Source organism: Nyctereutes procyonoides, unplaced genomic scaffold (assembly GCF_905146905.1).
Source record: "Nyctereutes procyonoides isolate TBG_1078 unplaced genomic scaffold, NYPRO_anot_genome, whole genome shotgun sequence".
Lineage (NCBI taxonomy): Eukaryota > Metazoa > Chordata > Mammalia > Carnivora > Canidae > Nyctereutes > Nyctereutes procyonoides.
This window is the reverse complement of record NW_026575141.1, coordinates 10,617,702-10,636,648: the sequence shown is the minus strand read 5'-3', so window position 1 is coordinate 10,636,648 and position 18,947 is coordinate 10,617,702. Positions and strand designations below refer to the sequence as shown.

The following is an 18,947-nucleotide window of genomic DNA, read 5'->3' as shown; positions in this document are numbered from 1 at the left end:
CCTGAATGATTTGAGTGTGATTGGGTACCTTAATTAGCATGGACCTGAAAACACTCTGTAACCTCTGCCCTGTTTGCCTTATGCCATGTGGTGAAACTTCTGGTATCTTCTGCTAATCCCCCTGAGTCAGTTGATTTCCTATATTGCTATCATGTGAAAGGAAAAAAACTTTTTTTGTCTTTTAGAAGCAAATACTAATTCATTCAATAAAATTAAAATTTCATAATGCTATTTGTTTATTCTCAGTAGTATTTGCTACTCTATTTTCTTAGTAAGCTTTTTGGAGAATGAATAGTTTCAAACCATGTATCTGGGGTTAAATAATTAATATTGTAACTGGTTCACAGTCCTCATACTCTAAATCATGTCTGCTAAAGAAGCTTCCTAAGAATTTAAAGTGAATCCTTCCAGATCCATAGGAACAGATGCGTATGTATAGAGACAGGATGGAGATGGCAGCATTAAAATACATTAGCTCTAGCTGTCCATTTTAATGCCCACACTCTCACAGATCCAACTCCCCTGTGGCTTATAAAATGACCTTTGATTTTGCGGATTTAGTTCTGATATTTTCTCTGACACATTTCCAAAAATTTTTTACAGGTGGTTGTAGCATGCCTGACCATTACCAGGACCCTGAAATTAAGCTCTTTATTTTCCTTGCTCTTCCTTTAGTTTAATCTGTAGTTTGCTACATGGTTGCAAATCATTTAAAAGAGAAGAAAAACACTGAGTTTTGCTAGTCTCTTGATGCCGTATTTTAAATAGCTTTGTCTTCTCTCTGAGCTGCAATATTCAAGATTTTGGTAATATAGGAATTGTTGGTGAACAGAAGATGTGGGGATGTTACAGCCTACAGAAGCATTTTATTTGTGAAATTATGGTATAAGAAGGAAACATGATGCCTCTGGAAAATTTTATGACAAGAAATATGGAGAATAAAACCAGTGGCCTCAAGAGAAAAAAAATTCTTATATTCATTCCTTGAAAGATACTAAAATCAGATATACAAATACAAAAGTAACTAATGGATGGCTTCAGCAATTTGAGAAATTATGATAGAGTGATGAACTGTTTCTTTCAGAATCGACAGTAATTATATTGATGCCCAGAAATTTGACCTATGCATTACTAAAGACTTTATGAATAATGACTTAATTAGATTACTTAGATATATACAGTAATATTTTTAACTAGTTCAGGGATATATATATATATATATATATATATATATAATCTCTACAGCACATATCTACAGGAACTAAAATTATAGAACAAGTATAACAAATTAACATTATGTTTTAGTCGTTTTAGAGAAGCAATGATGCTTATTTGAAGCTTGAGTGAAAGTGTTTAGATCTGGAACTGGCTTACTGTTGCAAGTCTCTTTTTTATTTTTTAAGATTTTATTTATTCATGAGAGGCAGAGAGAGAGAGAGAGAGAGAGAGAGAGAGAGACTCCATGCAGGGAGCCTGACGCGGGACTCGATCCCGGGACTCAATCCCGGGACTCCAGGATCACGCCCCAGGCCGAAGGCAGGCATTAAACCGCTGAGCCACCCAGGGATCCCCCTGTTGCAAGTCTCTTAATTTACAGATTAATCTGTGTCAGACAGATCCTCTTGTATCTTATTTGAAGTATTTCCACCGGGTTCTTAGTGGTTTAATTCTTATCCTCTGGTGAGTCACTTTCTAAATTTAAATAAAAGTTTTAGGTGGGTGCATATGCTACATTTTTCTCCTACTAGATTATAAGTTGCTTGATTGACTGTATCATTTACATTTATTTTCCTTTCTCTGCCTAGCACAATGCTTTGCACATAGTACTAATTAAATGCCTTTAAAACATATCAAATTAATTTCCATATATATAAGATGGTGGTTCATCATGGCATTTATAATTACCAATGTAATAACTGAGATGGAATAAATCTATTTTAAATCCTACATAACAAAGTATTGGTAGGATAAGGGAAGGAGGACTTACTCTGTAATCACTTGATGTCACATAAAATATAGGGAGGAAGGCCAGCCAGATGATGCATGTGGTGTACATGGTAAAACCAATGAACTTGGCTTCGTTGAAGTTCTCCGGGCACTTCCGAGTTTTGAAGGCATACACAGTGCATAAGATCACCAGGACCACGTCGTAGGTAAGTGAGATCAACATGCTGGAATCTCTGACGTTGCATTTTAAGATGACTGTTTCCCGCTTCTCCAGAAGGGTGTACCGCCTGGTGCCTGGAGCCTCCAGAATCAGCCACACAGACACCACCACAATTTGCACCAGTATCAGACCCAGGCAGATGAAAACCTGAGAACTCGGGCTGATGAATTTTGGCCTCTGAGCGCCATTCTTTACGCCATCAAAGATGCGGGCGATGCAGTTTGTCTTGGTCAGCAGGGCTGAGTAACAGACAGCAAAGGAGGTACCCAGCCCTAGTCGGCGCAATGCACAGATGACTGGTGATGGCTTCGCAATGAAGAAGAATGTCATGCAATAGGACAGACCAACTCCAAACAACAAGATGTAGCAGAGCTCCCGGCCTGATGCTTTGACCAAGGGTGTGTTGTTGTGCTTGATAAAAACAGTCACAACTATGCATGTACACATAAAACCCAGGCAGGCAATGGTTACTGGACCAATGGCCCAGGCATCTTCCCACTTGATGTAGTCCTCGGGAAGATTAAAGCAGCCAGATAGGTCTGCAGTAGGCCATTGCCCAAGGCCGCAATCCATACAGGTAAACTCATCAGCCAGGTATTCGTAGGGCTCACAGGGGATACAGATCCAGCAGCAGACATCCCCTGGTTGCATGTTCTTCATTTCATTGGGGGCACAGGGGTCACTGCACTGGGAAGTGGGGATTGAGTTCCGGGACCAGTGGATGGAGTCAACATCCAGTGATAAGGTTTCTGCCCAGTGACCAACCTTCAGGTAGGAGTACTTGCCACCCACATACTGGAAATTGAACACGTTGTATCGTCCCATTCCATCTCCAAAAGTGTCAAACTTGACAATGCTATCGGCACCTTTATTTGGGTTGAATGGAGCTGTGACATGAAAAGTGAAAGGGAAAAAAAAAGAATACTGTTTAGGTATTTTAGGTGTGATCAATTACTTTATGTCATACTCTTAGCAAAACTGAAAAAAAAACAGAAAACAGGGATTCCAAGGCTGAGATAACTTACTACCACTGAGTATACATATTAAAAGCTACTAGAGTACACATGTATTTATAAATTCATTCACTTAACATTTCTGAGTACCTCCTGTGTGCCAAGTGCTAGCACAATACAGCGTCTGCCTTCAATGAAGCTTCGTATGTAACACGGGAACTGGCAGACGTGTAGTCATATTCTCTGTGGTAAGTATTCATTTCCTTAAAGATTTCACAATAGGAATTGGGCAAAACTTTGTGTCTCATCCTTATTACACATTCATGGTGTATAGATACCAAAATGTTAAATGTTTTCATGAAAATATAAAATAGGAAAAATTTTTCTCTTTCAAAATGAAAAAAATTTTCATTACATATATGTGGTATGCTTTTTTTAAACCATTTTTAAAAATGAAGTATAATTGACATATGTTTTATTAATTTCAGGTGTGCAACATAATGATTCAGCAATTTTATACATTACTCAGTGTCCACCACAATAAGTATAGTCATCATCTGTCACCATGTGTTATTGCAATATTATTGACTGTGTTCCCTATGCCATACTTTACATCTCCATGAACTAGCTATTTTATAATGGAAGTCTGTACTTCTTAATCCCATTCTGTACCTTTAATCCCCATCCCCTCACTCACCACCTCTCTGCAACCACCATTTTGTTCTCTGTTCTCTATTTTTTGTTCTCTTGTTCTCTATTTAAAAGAGTTTGGCTTTTGTTTTTATTTGTTTTGGTTTTTTAGATTCCATATATAAGTGAAATCATATGGTATTTGTCTTTCTCTTTCTGACTTATTTCACTTAGCATAATACTTCTGAGGTCCATCCATGTTGTTGCAAATGGCAAAATCTCATTTCTTTTTTTACAGCTGAGTATATTCCATTGTGTATGTCTATAGCACATCTTCCTTATCCATTCATCTGTCCGTGGACACTTGGGTGGCTTCCATATATAGACTACTATAAATAATTCTGCAGTAAACATAGGAGTTCATATGTCTTTTTTGAGTTAGTGATTTTGTTTCTCTGGGTAAATATCCAAGTAGTGGAATTAGTGGATCATATAGTGTATCTATTTGTAATTTTTGAGGAACTTCCATAATGTTTTCCACAGTGGCAGCATATGTTATGCCTTTAAACAGTTCAGATGATTCATAAGGGAAAAAATGGACGCCCACTTATAATCCTTTAACCCTAATCTTTTCATGTCTTGGGGTATATTCATACTTTCTATAGCATGCTTCTATTCACATAAACAAACACATGTGACCTGGTTATCTTGAAGGCACCAACAGTATATAGAAGTTATGTGACAATGAATTAAAGTTTGTTTCTGACTGTATGGTGTCAGGAACCCTATCTCTGTCTCACAGTTTGCTGTGAAGATTCAAGAGCAGCAGCTCTCCAAGCATCTGTGTTTCCTCTCTTCCAGCTGTTTGTTTCTCTTGCCAATGTCTGCTGCCACTTTGATCACCCATTTTTATGCTACTTGCTTCGGTCTACTGTGTGCTTACTATTTCACACTGTCAATCTTTATGCTTTCATTGGATGTAGAAGAAGAATGTTGCTAATATCTACTGATGCATACACAGACTCCACAAGTCTGTGTTGGTAAACAGACCCAAAATTGTTCAATGGCTCAAACACAATGCAAGTTTCCTTCTCCTTCATGAGGCCATCTAAGGTCTGGGTTGGTGGTGTCTGTCTTCCACATGGGGCTTTGGGAACCCAAGTTCCTTCTGTCTTGAGGCTGTGCCAATTTATAGGGTCTCCTCATCCATATCCATCCAGTGGAAAGAGAGAATGTGAAGGTGTACCTGCTTCCTAGAAGGGTAAGTCTGGAAGTGTCACATGTTTCCATTCACGTCTCGTTCAGTAGATATTAGTTCCAGGGTCATACCCAATGTCAAGAGGGGCCAAGAAATGTAGCTTAACTAATGTGCCCAGCTACAACCCTGCTGCAGAATGAGAAAATGGAATTAGAGGGCATGTGTTCTTACCCTGCAGGTATTTTCTATTTTTGCTGCCTTCTCCCTGAACTCCCTTCCACCTTCTCTGGGGCTCATGTTGTTCCAGCCAGTGGGAAAACAAACAAGATGCTTTATGACAGAGAAGAGTCCCTCACTGAGTTGCTTGGATCCTTGGTGAAAGAAGACTTCACAACTTACCAAGTAGCCCTCTCCTGCTTTAGACTCTTAGGTGCCCCTGGAAGCCTGGGTTGGGTGGTTTACAATCATATTTCAGACCACATGTGAGGTCTGTTAGCAAGTGTAGTCCAATATGTCAAATTTAGTCCTCACTTACGATTTATTTCTCAATGATTTTATTATCTCACTTGCAATTCAACTGTTTTGGTTTTTGGTGGGGGTTTTGTTTGCTTGGTTTTAGGTTTTTTGTTTTTGTTTTTTTGCATTTCAACTTTACTAACTAATCTTTGTCTAGCTTTCTGCCACATTCCACTGCCCCATCACAAATGTCTGTGTGTGGCTGTATTCTAGTTGTGGAATGGCTTTGTGCTCATAGTGAGGCAGTAGATGAGGGCACAGTTTGGGATAGATGGTTTATATGTGATTCTCATCTCTGTCTTTTAATAGTTGTATGTCTTTAGCCAAATTAACCTTTCTGATTTTGTTTTTCAATCTGCATATTATAAATAAAAATTATTAAAGTGATCATTTTTCCACTTGGTCTTAGCACTTGCCAGATATAAAACTGTATTATAATTAACTCTATGTTATTTGTTTTTTCTCTTGATCTCTTTCCACAGTGGTACAATCTTTTTCCATTGATACAGCTTTAGACTATGCTTTAATATCTGTTGGGACAAGTGAAAATAGGAGTTGAAACACTTATTACCGTATTTTTAGGGGTAGGAATCAGTATCAGAATTCTTATATTACATAAAACTAACCCTGTTTAGTCTGTGCTTATAAAAATCCACTAAATTTTTAGGGATTCCTTTCACATGTTACTTTCTATAGCATAATAGAGAATACCTATTATGTATCATGTGACTTCACAAATAAGTGAAATGTTGAATATTTTAACATATTTCACATCAAGTTTAACAACCTCAGATGTGTTATTCAGTTGTTTACTCTTAACTATGCAATGAATCTCCACCAATGGTCAGTTGAAGTTAGACTATTCTGGAAAAGATTTGTAAAAGGAATATGTTTTACATTCTTAATTTAAATTCATCATTTTCACAAATATTTTTAAGTTTCTTAAAACTAATATATTTAATAGATGATAAAAATGATTGCCTTGTGTATTCTGAGCTGGAAATGGTTACTGATAAGACTACCGGCCTGTGAGCTAATAGTATAAACACTAGAGATATAAAACATTCCTTTTACAAATCTTTTCTGGAAATGATCTAATATCTCAACTGCATATTGGGGGAGACTGTTTGCTGAGGTGATGTTAACAGAATTAATAACACATCTGAGATTCTTACATTTGATATAAAATGTGTTAAAATATTCAAGATTTCACTTATTTGTGATACATGAAAGGAGTCTCTAAAATTTTTAATGATTTGTTAAGCATAAAGAAACTGAGTTTGATGTTAACATAAGAATTCTGATAGTGACTACTCCTGAGACTATAGTAATAATGTTTCAATTCCCATGTTTTTTCTTAATTGTTAGAAAATGTTGACCATTAATACATTTTTAAAAGATTGTAAATAAGGACTTCAGCTCCTGCTTTTACAGAATGTTGCTGATTATTTTTCATGAGGCTATTTTAAAGCAGAGAGGCAGAATATATTTAGATTTCATCAGGTTTTTCCTCCCTACCTTTTTATTTTGAAAAATTTCAAACCTATAGAAATGGTAAAAGAAAAGTTTGATGGATACCACAGTCCTGGGATGACCTAGAATTAACTAGTAATTAATATTTTGTCATATTTATTTTATTGGTCTCTTTTTTACAAATATACTTACTATTAAAATTATGAAAAAATAAAATAGCTATTCTGAAGTTGTTTATAGAGCAGGAGCTGGCAAACTGTAGCCCATGGGCTAAATTCTGCTGCTTAACTATTTTGTAAATAAAGTTTTATTAGAACATAACCATGCTCGTTTTTTAACATATTATCTATGGCTGCTTTCCCACTACACCAGCAGAGATGAGTTATTTCACTAGAGATTGTATGGCCCCCAAATATTTACTATATGATACATTCCATCAAAGCCACATAAACTTTTTTTTAAGTTTTTAAATTTATTTATTAATGAGAGGCACATAGAGAGAGGCAGAGACATAAGAAGAGGGAGAAGCAGGCTCCTTATTGGGAGCCAATGTGGGACTTTATCCTCGGACCAGGGATCAGGCCCTGACCCAAAGGCAGATGCTCAACTACTGAACCACCCAGGCATCCCAAAACCACATAAACTTTTATTCCATAAAAGGTTGGCACATTCTACCTCAAAATATACAGAGCAAAACAAACCCATACACAGCGTTGGGAGCACAGAATTTGGTAGTAAAATTAAATATTTGTGTATCTGTTACCCAGAAATCACATTCTTACACATGTGCCCTAGAGAAATTCTTGCAGCTGTGTACCAGAAACATGTAGATGAATGTTACTAGCACTGTGTATAAGAAAAACACAAGTAGAAACAACTTCAATTTCCAACAGCCCCCCAAAAATATTTTGTGTATTATTCACAATGTCTATTGTGAATATTGTTGTGAAATAAAACTAACAACAACTATGGGAAAGAAGATGGATGTATTTTAGAAACATTGTGTGAGAAGACTATATGATTCTACTTTCATAAACTTCTGAGATTAACAAAACTAAGCCTACCATTTGGGGATGCATACAGAAGTGATAAACTTTTAAGAAAAAGCGAAAGAATGGTAAGAATGAGATTCAGGATAATACATATTGAGTGAGAAGGAGCTATGGAGAAGGATGGCCTGGGAAGAGCACAGAGGTGGTTACCAATTTGTAATCTTCTGTTTCTTGTCCAGATGAAGTGTTTCTCATGAATGATTATTTTATTGTTGTACTTCATAAGTTAAACTAAGTATATTCTTTGTATGATTTAGCATTTCATAATAAAAATATTTAAAAATTAAAATGTGAGAATATACTATTCCAGACACAAATAAAGTGTATTTATTAATCTTGTCATTCTAGGGGACTAATTTTGCAAGTGTTTATGTCTCCTGATTATCACATTTAGGGACTGAGTATTTAGTTATAGTCAGCTGCTCCTGTTTATGTAACGACTTACTAGATTTGCTAAGACATATTAGAATATATAAATAACTTATATATACAAATTAGAATCAGGAAAAAAAAAACACTGCATTTAAATGGCATCCATTTAAAAAACTTGGGACATTTAACAAAATATGTGAAGGTGCAACTCACCTGAGATCCATTTTGGATCTAACCTCAAGAACTGTTAGATAATAAATTTATGTTGCTTTAAGTGACTATATTTGTGATCATTTGTTCCAAAGGCAGTAAAAACTAATACACACATTAATACTATTTTGCATTTGTACACGTATTCTATTACAGAGGCTCTAGAGAAGCCTCACTACACTGCTAGTGAGTAGGTAAATTGGTGTCCCTCCAATGGAGGGAAACTTTTTTAATTTTTTAAATTTATTTATGATAGTCACACACAGAGAGAGAGAGGCAGAGACACAGGCAGAGGGAGAAGCAGGCTCCATGCACCGGGAGCGTCCCGACGTGGGACTTGATCCCGGGTCTCCAGGATCGCGCCCTGGGCCAAAGGCAGGCGATAAACCACTGCGCCACCCAGGGATCCCCCTTTTTTTTAAAAATTTTTTTATTTCAATGGAGGGAAACTTGACATAGATTTTCAAAATTATGAATGCATGTAACTTCTGACTCATCATCTCCAATTTCTGGAATGTATCCTACAGACATACCTGCATATGTGTCAGATGATGTTTTCACAATGTGTTTATTTCAGAATTGTTTACAACAGAAGAATATTGGAAATTATCAATAATTTAAAATCAAATACTATATAGCTATGAAAAGAAACAAGGAATCATTCTGTGTGCCACATGTTATGGAAATATAAAAAATTTTTAAATGACAACATTAGATTTAAAAAAGCAGCACACATAAATGATGACATTTAATATGCTTTCGTTTAGATGGAAAAATAGAAGATTTTATTCTTTTTTTTAAAACTATGTGCATAGAGGAACATCAGAAGGATACTTAAGAAAGTGGTTACCAATGGGCAAGAAATTGGAAAAGTGCAAATGCATGACAAAGATGGGACGGAAATTTTTATTCAATTCTTTCATATACTTTTTGCATTTTGAGGCATGTGAATGTGTTACATATCCAAAATATAATAGAAAAAGGAAAACATAAGTCAACAATCAGTTTTACATTTGAGTAAACTTCTAACCTGAGAGACACTGAGCCAGAAAAAAGAAACCTTGGGAGTACATAGAGACAGCACAAGTAGCAAGAGGCAAATGCTATAAAGTACTAACATGCTTGGAGAGACAAGAGAAGGCACTTCAGCCATGAGTTAGGTGCAGTATATTCTTAAAAAGGAACCATCAGAGAACAGGCATGAGATTCTGGAAAAGAAATAGCGGAACTAGAAATTCAATATAAGGATGGAAAGATATATTTGAGAAAACTCAAAGTTTGACAAAAATGCTGAGAAGGAAAGCAGAAAAACAGGAAAGCTAGAGAATACTCTGTGGGATTTCAACAATCAATGAGAGTTCCATAAAAAGAAAGAGAAAATAGATGGAGGACATTATCACAAGAGTCAAAGCGAATGACTATGGAGAATGGATATGGCTGGAAAAAGAGAGAAGCAAGAATTATTCTTTCTCATAAGCTAGTTGAATTCATGTAAGAATTATGTACATGGTTTTTTTTTAATAAAATAAACTATAAAGTTAAGAAAGCATGAAGAATAATGGAGCAAGGTCAGGTACAACAGCTTGCAAAATAACTTATGGAAATGATATTCTGTAAATATTGTAACAAGCGCTTGATAAGAGGATGGTGAACAAATAGTACTTTTGGTGAATTTTTGTTTTTTAATACCAGTTTACCTTTCACTAGATTTGTTTTTGTAAACAGGTAGCAAAATATGGTCTAGTGTCTAAATCACTTGAATACATAAAATACATGAAAGTGCTTCAAGTAAATGTATTATGAATTCTAAACAAAGAGCCACTGTCAGTGGAAGTGTCCTGAGTGTTAGTTTGGAATAAAGGGTTGTAGTGTCTATACGCCAGTGACAAAGACTGAAAGGGAAATGTAGAAGAAAAAGAACCATGTCTGTCAGATATTCCACAAGAGAGAATAATTCTGTTTCTGAGGTTATTGTGAACATGACTGGCCTGGGTAGTGTGTGGGCAGGTAGGAAAAGCAGGCTCTTTCTCAGGTGCGGCTGGAGTCACTTCAATGACTGAGCAGCTGGAAGCTCTAGGGTATGGATCTCATTGCCTTCCTGACACATTCATAGTTTCCTCTAAGTCAAATGGCTCACCTGGGAAATAAAATCCAGCGAACCAGAATCATGGAGATCAGTTGTACGGTTCTTTGGAGTGAGGAGACTCTCGGGAGTTTTCTATTTCTAGAGTTGAATCTCACCAAGGGAGCAAACATCATTAGAAATCCGTTCGTTGTTGCAATAGCATGAAAGAACCCAAATGAGAGGAGGGAAAAAGAGCTGGAAGGATGGCAGGATCCTTTTTCAGAAAGATTTATAACTTCCAAAGTCTAATTTCAAGTCCTTTCACTATCTCAATCCTCAAAATCAGTTCCCAACTTTTCAGAAGGAGCCTGACGTGGCCTGAAGTCTGGAGAATGTCTTCTCAGTTCAGTTATGATCCAATTAGTTCTGACCCCAGTTTTTAATGGATTTATTTGAGAAGCTTAGTGCCAAGGTGATCAGCTCTCCTAAGGCCCATTTGGTAGAGAGGAGGCAAGCCCATGCCTTAAAAATATCACAGGTCAATGGCGGGAGACAATTAAATCCGTTCTTTATTTTTTTCTCTCAGACAGAAGTCCAATTAAGGTAAGATAATAATGTGGCTCTAACAGGCTTCCAGTAATGTACTGCCACGGCCTGCGTTCACATTCATAAATACTAACAGAGATTACAAGAGCTACTAACAGCAGCATGGCTCCAATCTTACATTTTACAGCCAGGCAATCACTGAGGTTTCGGTGAACTAACTTGATGAACTGGAATAAACACATAAATGAGAAGGCAGCAAATGGCATCTCTCTTGAAAGACCTTGTTGGAGGTCAAGAAGTAATGAAATAAAAATTCTTTGGCTAAGAGCAAACAATCGTTTACAAACATCATGCAGCAGGAAGGTAGCGAGGCCTAAGAGGGAATCCAAGGGGCTCTCAGTAATGAATTTGCCTAGCAATTAGGAACAAAATTGCAGAGCATTTCTCACGATTATTTATCAACAGAACCTTGCTGCTGGGGCAAAGCACCACCTAGATGTCTAAGGTGGTCAGTGTCACATATGAAAAGTACTTAGTAAGTACTTATAGTACACAGTGCACAGTGAAAGTGAGTGTTCAAGAAAAACTACTGAAAGAGCATCGTTTTTGTTTTTGTTTTTGTTTTTTTTGGTGGTGGGTATTAGGACTTTTGAAAAGGACTCTTACATTCTCCTGAAAAGTTAGTATGGCTAATGCTTCTAATGCTTTATTACGTTTTAGCCTTGTTTCCCTACCTCTGTTCTACGTATTATTGCTGAAGTTTTCAGCCCTTAAGACAGCTCAGCAAAGACCAATCTACTCTTACACTAAGAACAAAGAGTGGGGAGTGAAGTCATAATGAATGAAAATCAGTGAGATTTGAATCCCTTTCTCTCCCACTTCAGAGATCAGGCTCAGTGTTGGCCTTTGTTTATTTGGTTTATTTCAGCTGGAAATCTCACAGTGGTCACTGAATCTTTGGTTTGGGATCCTCTTAAATGTGAGCTAGTGCTGTTACCCCATTGTTTTCTAGTCCCCTTCCATCCACTCCTGCCTTCCTGATACATGATCTGCTGCTTTTCTCACCAACCATGTGACTTTCTAAAACTTTTTAGACTTTCTAAAACTTTTAATTGAACTGTATATAGAGAAAAACTGCAAAAATAAGTGAATCATGGCAATGTGAACATATATAAGTAATATCGCACTCTTAAGAAATAGAGCATTACCAGTCTTCTCATTCCTATTCCTTCTCCCCAAAGGTTGCCACCATTGTACCTTTGAGTACAAAAACACATCGATGTCTTTGCCATACCAGAGACCTAAACATCAAATTAGGGAAATGGGCCTTTGTGCTTTTATTTTGATGGCTTACTATATTACTTTGCCAGCCAGGTTAAAAACCATGGGTCCAGGTTCCCAGTTAGGGGTGATTTTGCCCTCAGAAAATATTTGGCAATGTCTGGAGACACTTTTCGTTATCATGACTCAGGGTTGGGGCTGCTGCTGGCCCCAGAATGCAGAGGCTTTGGGTGGAGCTAACTAGTCTACAGTGTACAGGACACCTGCATGACCAAAAGTTATCCAGTCATAAATGTCAACACTACCAAGATTGAGAAATACTCAAGAGTAATATTTTTGGATTTCTAGAGATAATCTGATAATGTGTAGCTTCTTTATAAATTGAAAATCCCCATGCCAGGTTGATTCTCTATGGTGTTATGATACTGAGTTCACTTTCACCTGAAGTTTGTTTTTTTTTTTTTTTCTTCTCCCTACAGACAGTTCCAGCTTATATGCTCCCTTCAATTCTCTTTCAGAGTCCTATCCTTTTCACATAGAATGATAGCTGGACTGAACCTGTTGCCATGTTATCCCCACCTCTACCATAGACCCCATTTCATATGGATCTCTATGGTTTTCCTTTTATGCCCTTTGAAAAACCAGTCAATCCATCTGGATGTCTCCTGGCTGTCAGTCCCCTCCTAGGAAAGAAGCCATTTCTTGCATATAAACGGGGGAGGGGGGTAGGTGTCACTACCTTTTTGGAGCAGACTCACAACAAGAATAGGTGTTGGTAGAGAGAACTAAGTAGGGTCTCTATGGGATTTTTTCCCCCCGATTTAATGTGATGTCCTCAGTGCAAACCAAAGCACCTGAGAACCCCAGGACTTTGCAACACTCATCAGAGGTTTTCAATTTTGTGAAAAGAAATTGTGAATTCTGAGGACAGATTTAATCTGTCCTCATGTTTTTTAATGTGACTACATCAAGTAGTAGAGCATAGATTTCTTAAAAAAAAGAAAAAATAAACAGGAAAAAAAAAGGCCTGCCCCCAAAGTTGGATAGAAGTACATATCCACCCATGACTTTTAAAAAGAGAAGGCATCTGTTCCCTGTTGTTTTGCCCTGCATCACTCCTCCCCTGCAATGCCACAGATCTGAATGCAGTAGAATTCAGTGCAATGTGATAGGGACAGAGGGTGAAAATGGGTGAGAAAATCCCATTCAGAGAAGTTCTAGGAAGTCAGCAGTACCAACTATAAAAATAAGTCTGCTTGAAAAATGGTAGCAGAGCTAATATTCTGAAGAACATAGTCACAGTAAGAATGCTTAATAAAATGAACTTTCCATTTTAAGCAAACAATATACCACTCTATATAAAACCCAGGATAGCAGAAATTTTATTCTTCAAGAATGAACTTTCCAAAGATAAGCTCAGAAACTTAGCACAAGGTAACTGAAGTTTCTGTGGGGGAAGCAAATTAATTTCTATTCTCCTGCTTTATGCATGCACGGACATGTGTTTGAATCTCTGTGTTTTATCTATCATGTAAAGAGAATACAAGGGAAAATAAATGACTTCTCCTCCCAGCATGCAACTCTATAGTTGGCCTGTCATGTGTTCCCAAAGCCACTGTAGCATAGCATATATAGCCTGGTCTGTTTTTCACAGACAGGGGCTGAATTTTTGAACTACAAGATTTTAAATGACCTTGTCAGATCATCAAGCACATCTATACACTGTTAAAAAAATTCCAAACTCACATCTTCCTGAAAGGGTTCTGGTTCCACTGGAAATAATTAAGGTGGCAAATTTGAAAGTAGTAACTTAAAATTTTTCTCATCAATTTGTGCCATAATTTCTATTTTGAATTATTGTAAAAATAAGGATGCTAAAGGTATCATAAACCTGGTTATTTTGTTCCTTCCTAGAAAATATTCCTAGAGAATGACCAACCTCAGAAATCATTTTAGCTCATACAAATCTTATTGCCATTCCTCCAATTACATTAAATTCATAAGGTAGATAAAGTTAACTGGGTGATAGATAAACATAGCCCTTTAAACATAGCAATCACATATATATCAGATATAACTATATGTAATACATACTTATATAACATATAGATATGTTTATAATATATATCTTAATATATTATATATAACATATATAATTGTTATGCTTAAGGGATGTATTAGTATTCTATCACCAACTTTATTATAAAATCATATATATATATATATATATATATATATATATATATATATTTCTTGCTTAAATTCCGAAATTTCCCATATGGTATTTTTTACCAGAAAATCAGGAGACAGGGCATCATTAACATTCAGAACTTTACCCAAAGTCATCCTCGAAATCGCTGGAGAAAATTATGGTGTTTTCATATCAGCATCCAAGCAGGTGTGCAACATGAAGTAGACAAAAGAACGTTGGGGATCTTCTACTTCCTCTTTCTCTTCCTCTTTTTTTCCAGCATACCTTCTTGTTCCCCAATACCCAAGCTTCCCATGTAGCCCTAAGCAAAACCAATCCCCAACAAATTCCAGAAACTGGATACTGATTGATCATTGCTTTTATCCCATTTCTGGTTCTCCATACAATATGCACAATATGAACAGCGCCTCCAGTGATGTCTGGAGCGCTATATAATAGGAAGCCATTATTATTCCTGTGGACTGTTGTAATAGTCTCCTAGCTGATTTTCTGTACCTGGTCTCTTCCTCTTAGCTCTAGGACCCCAGAGAATTCATTTATGGAGTCTCGAGGGCCAGGGAGAAAAAAAATCCCACTCATTAGAAAGAAAATTACAGATTTTTAAATTTTATGTTCTTTTTCAAAATGAGCAGAAAGAGAATGAATTAAGGAGGTGTGCTGGTGGAAAATGCAAATAAATAAGAGATGCTTGGCCATAAATGAACTCTCTGGGGTCCTAGAGCCCATGTGTGCACCTCCAGCAGAGTATGCTTCACCCTCAATAAGTTGCTTACTTGCTCTGAGAGCTTCATCTGGGCTGGGCTGTGCCATGCATCATTCTTCCCTGGAATCTCACTGACTGCTTGCATTGGAATCTCTCTCGTTACTTACTGGTCACTTCACTGATGTGTGTTTCGGCAACTCATAGGATTCCTAGGAATCCTACATGGAGAATGCTTGGCACAATGTCCAGCACACAAAGGATACTCCATGACTCTTGGCTTGATTAAGACAGCACCCTCCAGTAGGTAGTTGATAAGTGTTTGTTGAATGAATGAATGCATGAATGAATGAATCCATTATGTAGCCACTGTGTGGTCAGCCAGCTGGCTGTTAGCCTCAGTTAAATGGATTAGGTCTGTTCAAAGAATCATCACAGGAATCTCAGCACATACACACATGTACAAAGCTAAAGGTAGCGAAGAAATGTTGGACTTGGTCATTAGGACATAATGTTGGCTGTGGAAATGAGGAAGAAATAGCCTCTGACTTGTTGGCATGTTTAGATATGTTTTTGCTGTAGGGTGGGCCCTGGGGATGTTGAGGGGTGGAAAGAGACTAGAAGGCTGAAAGCATTTGCTTTGGAGAGTCTGTTCTGGTTTATAGAAGTGGGGGCCTGCTTTCCTTCCTGGTTCTTTTCTCTCAGAGAACCTATAAGATTTTTAATGACGGGCATTTTGTCTTCCTAATTATTGTAACCTTGGTACCTAGTACTTAACAAATGCGTGCTGGGGGAATAGTTAAAGGAATCAGAAAAGGAATGAATAATATGAGGCAGAAAGCAAGGATCAGCTGATAGGTAGACAGAATTTGTATGTAAACACATAAGGTAATAGTATATTATTGCATGGAGCAGTAAGTATAGCAATACCACTCTGAAGGGACCTGGTATATCTGGGGCTAACACTTCAAGGCTTTCATGTGAAAACTGAAAAGTGATTGTCTGCTTGTGGAAAGTACTCAAAGCATACTTCCTGCTGAGTTTACGTGGAGAAACCCAACTTAAGGTATTCATTTCTGTTATCTATATTAAAATGATGATGCTGGGACAAGATAATACCTTCTCATGTCTCCACCTGAGCACCAGGATTGAGATCCTGCTGGAAGTCAGGTGGGCCCTATCACGCTGCACATACAGGTTTGTCCTTTCCAGCCATGACAAGCTCTTTCTAGGCAAAATCATTAGACGTTTGAGTTTTGACCTCTCAGCCTTCTTATCCACAACATTTATGCCCTTCCCCTATGTTATGAGTCAGACACCTCTCCACACCAAAACTTACCCACACAGAGGGTTGTGATTATCTGTTGTGGGGATTGGGGTATATGTTAAAGTCACTATAAGAGTTTGTTCACAGGTTTATTTGGTAAAACTCTCCAATTGTATTTTGGAGAGCAAATGCTTTTTTCTAGTTAATGGAATTGAATATGGTCGTCTGGGAACAGATCATTGATGGAAGGGTGGGAATAATTAAGTTCAGCAGAGAATCTTTCTCATCTTCAGGTTCACCTGGAATTGGGCAGAGATTATCCTTACATATCAACCTTCTATTCCCATTTTATTTGGATTTCAGAGTACATTCCGTGGAGTGTGGAATGGGCAGGGTTTTTCCTTTTTTTTTTTTTTTTTTTATTGCCTTTGTTTTTGTTTTTTTTTTTTCCTATTTTCACCTTAGTGAGTGCTTTCCACTTCAGAACTAATGAAAGATAACTTTGGAAGGAGATGGAGATGGTGTGTGACTTTGGCATTCATGGTTTAGAACATTATATACATTGTGGATCAAAGGCCTCTGAGTAATTGCACTACAGAAATCGGGTTTTGAGGCGAGTCCTTCTTTGGTTGCTGATCATAGCCATTGCGCTGTGTCTGCGCCCCTAGGCCTGCTGAGCAGCATGGCATTAGCTTCAATTCAGCCTCTCCATCCCTGATTGTTGCTGCTACAATGGTCAGTTTTCGATACTTTTTCTTCAAACAGCTTCAAAATTGTCCCTGGAGCATTTCTTTTGTTGGCTTTAGGGTGTGTGACTGTCTTTCTTGAATGTGCTATGTGGTAACTCATTTGAAACACAAGCAATAACATTTTTAAGGTAGCAATTGGAATGAATATAAAGTCTCTTTTTCAAAGCTTCTCTTGATAATGTATGATTTGAGAAGGAAGAAATTTGCAAGAACTTTGTTGCAAGACTAAAGGGGAAAGGTGAAAAACTGATTTTTTCCCCTTAGATTTACTCCTTCCCACACATGCATAAAGACATACAAACAATGACAGCTATTACTTTCGTTTGAATTTTCATCGTATGAATTCAGAAAATGGCACAGGCATCTCTAGCTGTGATAATTGCGGTGTAAAGTGAAGTGTTCTTTATAGTGGAGGAGTTAGAGCTGTGTGAGCGAGCACTGCAGGGATACACTTCACACTTGGACACATCTTACAAGTGAGGAGGTCCAGGACAGTGTTTCAGGTCACTGTGTGATAGCTGGGGGCAGCGTAAGCCTTCTCTACCCGATGCCTGTCAGAGGTCTGGTCAACGAGATAGGGATTTGGTGGCCGAAGAGAAGCTTATGATTCACAGTGTACATCTGCCTGCCTAGGAAGTTGACCCACATTATACAGCACTGCTGGATCAGAACTTCCTCTTTTATTGCTAATCGTTGTAATTAGTTTCTGGACTTTTAGGTGCTGCTGGGAAGTGATGAAGGCTGCAGGCATCTGCTGGATATTGAACCATTTAGCATGTATGCACCTTCTTTTACTGAATAATAAATAGCCTTGTTCTAGTCCACTGGATTCCTTCTCAACACTTCCTTCTCATAATCATATAAAGAAGGAATCCTAAACTATATTTATGACCACTCCTGCACATGCATCTATTTGAGTAGTGCTTTGTACCCAGCTTTGTGCTTTACATACATCATCTCATTTTAATTTAACCTGATAAAATGAGTCCTTAGTGACATTTGGCAGATGAAGGGATTGAGCATGAAAGAAGTTGAGTCATGTGACTACTACATGAAAGTCTCAGAAGTAAACCCAGATGTTCATGACTCTCGCACTTGTGTTTCTAACTATGGCCTATCCTATCCTACTCTGATTCTTGGGTGCCCCAATATAATTTATATATCTGTTCATGGTGCTCCCATAAGCACTGCGTTTATAGTCATTTTTACGTAATGTTTTGGTTGTCTTGAAAGCAGAAACCATGTCTTATTCATTCTCGATATTTAGCACAGTAAGAGGCACACAGTAAGCATTTCAGGGGTGACCTGTGGGGCTGGTCTTTGAAGCTAGATAAATGAACACATTCATGGTATGATTTGAGGATTTCTATAAGTGGGTCATTTGAGAAAGAATTATTATTAATTATTATTATTATTATTATTATTATTAATTTTTGCTGTCACCATAGAAAGCAGTGATCCAGACTTGAAGGAATGCCCTGATCTACAATACGAGATGATGCCTAAGGAGACAGGCTTATGGTACATGTATATGTGAATGAAGTGGATGTTCTACT

At 37.4% G+C, this 18,947-nt stretch overlaps 1 protein-coding gene across 1 annotated transcript in view; it reads right to left on the bottom strand.

Annotated features, from left to right (window-relative positions):
* The window catches only part of GRM3 (glutamate metabotropic receptor 3), a 206,841-nt gene that overhangs the window by 23,963 nt on the left and 163,931 nt on the right, over positions 1-18,947 (bottom strand). The window contains exon 4 of the mRNA XM_055307277.1: positions 1,988-3,054. Within this exon, the coding sequence (XP_055163252.1) occupies positions 1,988-3,054 (1,067 nt within the window). The remainder of the gene's footprint in view (positions 1-1,987; positions 3,055-18,947) is intronic.